Raw genomic sequence first — 4,578 nt, 5'->3', positions numbered from 1 at the left:
AATTAAAACCCTAAAGAAACGTTGCATCGCCAAACGCGTTTCAGTGTAAGAAGTGAAGCCGTTTGCCCAGTTGCCTGCCCATTGATATTCATAAGCTGTCAGAACATCGATACTTCAAAACAGGCAAACTCCTGTTTCGTTAAATTTTTTTTTAATTTTTTACGTGCGTTTTATAATTAATATTAAGATGGAATAATTTCGTTTTCAGGGTTATAACATGAATTCTTGTTCCCTAAAATTGATCATAATACTCAAAATGAGATTTGTAGAAAAATGGAATTTAATCCCTAAAACCCAATATTTATAAAGTAATTTTTTAAGGAAAAAGGAAAAATGAAAGTTTCAGAATAAATTTCCATAGTTTCATAAAATAGACAGGTGACAGTCATTGGTGTGGCTTTGGAAACGTGTTGAACATTCCTAGTTCTACCTTTTTCTGTGAAAATCAGACTTTGCTTTTGATGTGTGAAAACAAACATATTAGATCTAAAGTAATAGATACATGTTTCTTTTTTCTGGCTATTTAAGGACCTCTCTCCCTTGGGTCTTTCTTATCATGAAATTATCTTCTTCCCCCTTTCTTTGATTTCTCTCAATTCTTCATACTTTCAAGGTACTTCTTTTTATCATTGCATGCACTGTTTCAGTAGGTTGTTGGTTTATGCTTGTTTCCCCAAGATAATTTAAGTCTTAACATAAAGGTTTTTCCTTGTTTTAAGGTTGTAGGAAAGTGAAGAAATGGTGAAGATTTGTTGTATTGGAGCTGGTTATGTTGGAGGTCCAACAATGGCAGTCATTGCACTCAACTGTCCCTCCATTGAAGTTGTCGTTGTTGACATCTCGGTTACTCGAATCTCAGCCTGGAACAGTGACCAATTACCAATCTATGAGCCAGGTCTTAATGAAGTGGTCAAACAATGCAAGGGAAGGAACCTGTTCTTCAGCACCGACATAGAAAAACATGTCTCCGAAGCAGACATAATCTTTGTTTCTGTAAACACGCCCACCAAAACCCGAGGTCTCGGTGCTGGCAAAGCTGCGGACCTTACATATTGGGAAAGTGCAGCAAGGATGATTGCTGATGTATCAAAATCCAACAAAATCGTCGTCGAGAAATCGACGGTTCCGGTCAAAACAGCGGAAGCCATCGAACGGATCTTGACGCATAACAGCAAAGGGATCAAATATCAAATTCTATCCAACCCAGAATTTCTTGCCGAAGGGACTGCAATTCAAGATCTGTTTAAACCAGACAGGGTTCTTATTGGTGGAAGGGAAACCCCTGATGGTTTAAAGGCAATTCAAGCATTGAAAGATGTTTATGCTCATTGGGTACCTGAAGATCGTATCATTACGACTAATCTTTGGTCTGCCGAGCTTTCTAAGCTTGCGGCTAATGCATTTTTAGCTCAACGGATTTCATCGGTTAATGCAATGTCAGCTCTATGTGAAGCTACCGGTGCCGATGTTTCACAGGTTTCCCATGCCGTCGGTAAGGACTCGAGGATTGGACCAAAGTTCTTGAATGCTAGTGTTGGGTTTGGTGGATCTTGTTTTCAAAAGGATATATTGAATTTAGTATATATATGTGAATGTAATGGATTAGCCGAAGTTGCAAATTATTGGAAACAAGTGATTAAAGTGAATGATTATCAAAAGAATCGATTTGTAAACAGGGTGGTCTCGTCGATGTTCAACACGGTTGCCGGCAAGAAAATTGGTATAATGGGGTTTGCATTCAAGAAAGATACGGGTGATACACGGGAGACTCCGGCTATTGACGTATGTAAAGGCTTGTTGGGGGATAAGGCTCGGTTGAGTATTTACGATCCGCAGGTGACTGCGGATCAGATTCAGCGGGATTTGACGATGAACAAGTTTGATTGGGATCATCCAATTCATCTTCAGCCCATGAGTCCAACCGGTGTGAAGCAAGTAAGTATTGCTTGGGATGCTTATGAAGCAAGCAAGGATGCTCATGCTTTGTGTATTCTTACTGAATGGGATGAATTCAAGACGCTTGATTACCGGAGAATTTTCGACAATATGCAGAAACCGGCATTTGTGTTTGATGGCCGGAATGTGGTGAATGTGGAGATGTTGAGGGACATTGGTTTTATTGTGTATTCCATTGGGAAGCCGCTTGATCCTTGGCTTAAGAACATGCCTGCTGTGGCATGATCGACCTATCTTTCTCTTTATAACTATACTACTATCCCAAAACTTCATTTTACTTAATTTTTATTTTTAACACCTAAGTTTGTATTTTTTTTATTTATTTTTATTGTTACTTTCAAATTATATTTATAGCAAAATTTGTTATTTCTATGAAACTATATGTAATTTTATTTAGTTTACTCAACCCAACTTTACCTGAAATTGGATTTTCAGTTATATAACATGTATACTATGTAGCATGCTTTATCCAATTCAATAATAAGGAATATTACAGTAAAACTTTTCAAAATCTTTTAAAATATTTTAACACTTAATATACAATTGTTGGACTCCAACCTTTTAAGTTTTATTATCATTGCTTCATTGCATACAAAAAAGAAAAGCGGTTCCAATTTTTTATTTTATTATATTACATTTTTATTTTTTAAAAAAGGACACGATTTATTATTTTGCTTAGGGCCTAAAAGAATGAAGTTGACTCAATTTCAACCTTTGAAAAATCTTTTTGTGTTTGTTATCAAAATTTATACATATATCTACCATCCCAGCTTATTTCATAGTCTTCAAATTTAATTTTATTTATTCTCATTAATTCATCACAAATTTGTATTTATAACTTAAACAAATATTCCAAATCACATACCAATTTAACTTATTAATTTCAAATTTCTATCATTTAATTTCATACATATTTATTTATCAAATATTTTATGGAATCAAGTATATGATAATTATGTCCATATTTATACTTAAATGTTTCAAAATTTACAAAACAGCCCCTATTCCTCAGGTTTTACCGTTTTCACAAAACAATCCTTGAAATTCAAATTTTATAGTTTTTACGATTCAATCCCTAAAATCCTAAATTTACATAGTTTTACAATTCAGTATCTAAAAATTGGATATTCTTATTTTACAGTTCAGCCCTAAATCCCAGTTAACATGTTTTTTCAAAACAGTCCCTTTTCTAAAATTTTTACATTTCACAATTTAGTCCCTACAACTAAAATTGTCAAAATTTCCACAAATTAGTCCTTGATTTTTGAACCATTAAACTTTCATATTCTATTTTCAGAATTTTAAATTCTCAAATCATATAATCATCCTAAAACTCATGTTTTGAAATATTTACAATTTGGTCCTTCTAATTTAAGTACAATTTTTCTAATACTTTAGATATCATATTCTTATAGTCTTATAATAAAACCCAAAATTTTAATTTCTCTATTTAATTCCTTGATTTTTAAATTTTACATAATTTACAGTTTAGTCCTTACTTAAAATTTTATTAAATTAACCACTTAAAATCATTCACCATTCACATCATACATGAGCCTAACTTTCACCACTTAGAACATAGAAAATAATTATACACACCTACTCATTACAATTTCGCATCAAATTATATATTCAAATAAACATAACATAATAATTGGAACAACTTACCCATGCTTTCTCCCACTTCCATTCACATCTTAAAGCCTCCATGGATAGTTTCATATGAAAAGGCACCCTTGAATTAGAATTAGATGTAATATCTCACTTTAATTTTAAAGAATTTGAGGTTAGAAATACGCTTGAATAAAAAACGAACCAAATTGAAATAAATGGAAAACTTTTGTTTTAAAGAAGAGAAAATTTCTCTTTACATCTCTAGACTTTTCTTTATTTAATATTTAATTAATAAAATCAATGGTTCACATTTAATCACATGATTTTAATCCAATGGCTATAATTTCTATCTCTCTTTTATAATTTAAAATTCAAAATTATATTTAATGACAAAATGACTAAATTGCTCTTTAAAATATCTTGTCATATTTAAGACATAATGGTAAAATGTATTTGATATTTTTCCTTCACTTATTTATTTGACATGTGATATACTTATGTGTTCTAAGCAATTATTACTTATGTTGATATTATTTATTTATGGTATAATTATAATTAAGTTCTATCTCAATTTTCGACACCACCTATCAATTTATATCCATGTCACACTAAAAATATATTTTCTTTAAAAAAATAAATATGCACTTTTAGTTCATCTTTCACAAATTTTAATTTCATTTTATTAACATTTTACTATTCATTATTTCTTTTCCAATGTCAAAATTTTGATTTTACTATCATTATTCAATTGTTTTGAGAAAAATTGCTATTTATTTTTGAAATACTATTATTAGTGGCACTGAGATTTTCGAGGTGTTACATGCTATGTATGAATTTTATTCGATTTTTTTTTTATTTTTTCTGTTGTTATATTTATACTGATTTGATTTTAGGCATAATGATTTATTTGACCGTTCAACTTTATAAAAAATTTAATTTAACCCTCCATTTAATTTTTCATCTCTTTTAGACCTTAAATTTGTATTATTTATTAAATCACCCTAAAAT

At 30.9% G+C, this 4,578-nt stretch overlaps 1 protein-coding gene across 1 annotated transcript; it reads left to right on the top strand.

The window, feature by feature from the left end:
- The first annotated feature begins 379 nt into the window (after window positions 1–379).
- Window positions 380–2,333, top strand: LOC108487526 (UDP-glucose 6-dehydrogenase 5-like). Its single transcript, XM_017791926.2, has 2 exons — window positions 380–613; window positions 720–2,333. The coding sequence occupies exon 2, from the start codon at window positions 739–741 to the stop codon at window positions 2,179–2,181; it is 1,443 nt and encodes a 480-aa protein (XP_017647415.1). The 5' UTR covers window positions 380–613; window positions 720–738; the 3' UTR covers window positions 2,182–2,333.
- Window positions 2,334–4,578: the final 2,245 nt, after the last annotated feature.

The sequence above is a fragment of the Gossypium arboreum genome, chromosome 7 (assembly GCF_025698485.1).
Source record: "Gossypium arboreum isolate Shixiya-1 chromosome 7, ASM2569848v2, whole genome shotgun sequence".
Taxonomy (NCBI): domain Eukaryota; kingdom Viridiplantae; phylum Streptophyta; class Magnoliopsida; order Malvales; family Malvaceae; genus Gossypium; species Gossypium arboreum.
Note: the sequence above shows the minus strand (reverse complement) of the source record. Positions and strands in the feature narration are given on the sequence as shown.

Bases quoted from the DNA above. Each gene is read 5' to 3' on its own strand.
- LOC108487526 (XM_017791926.2), top strand. From the start codon at position 739: ATGGTGAAGATTTGTTGTATTGGAGCTGGTTATGTTGGAGGTCCAACA.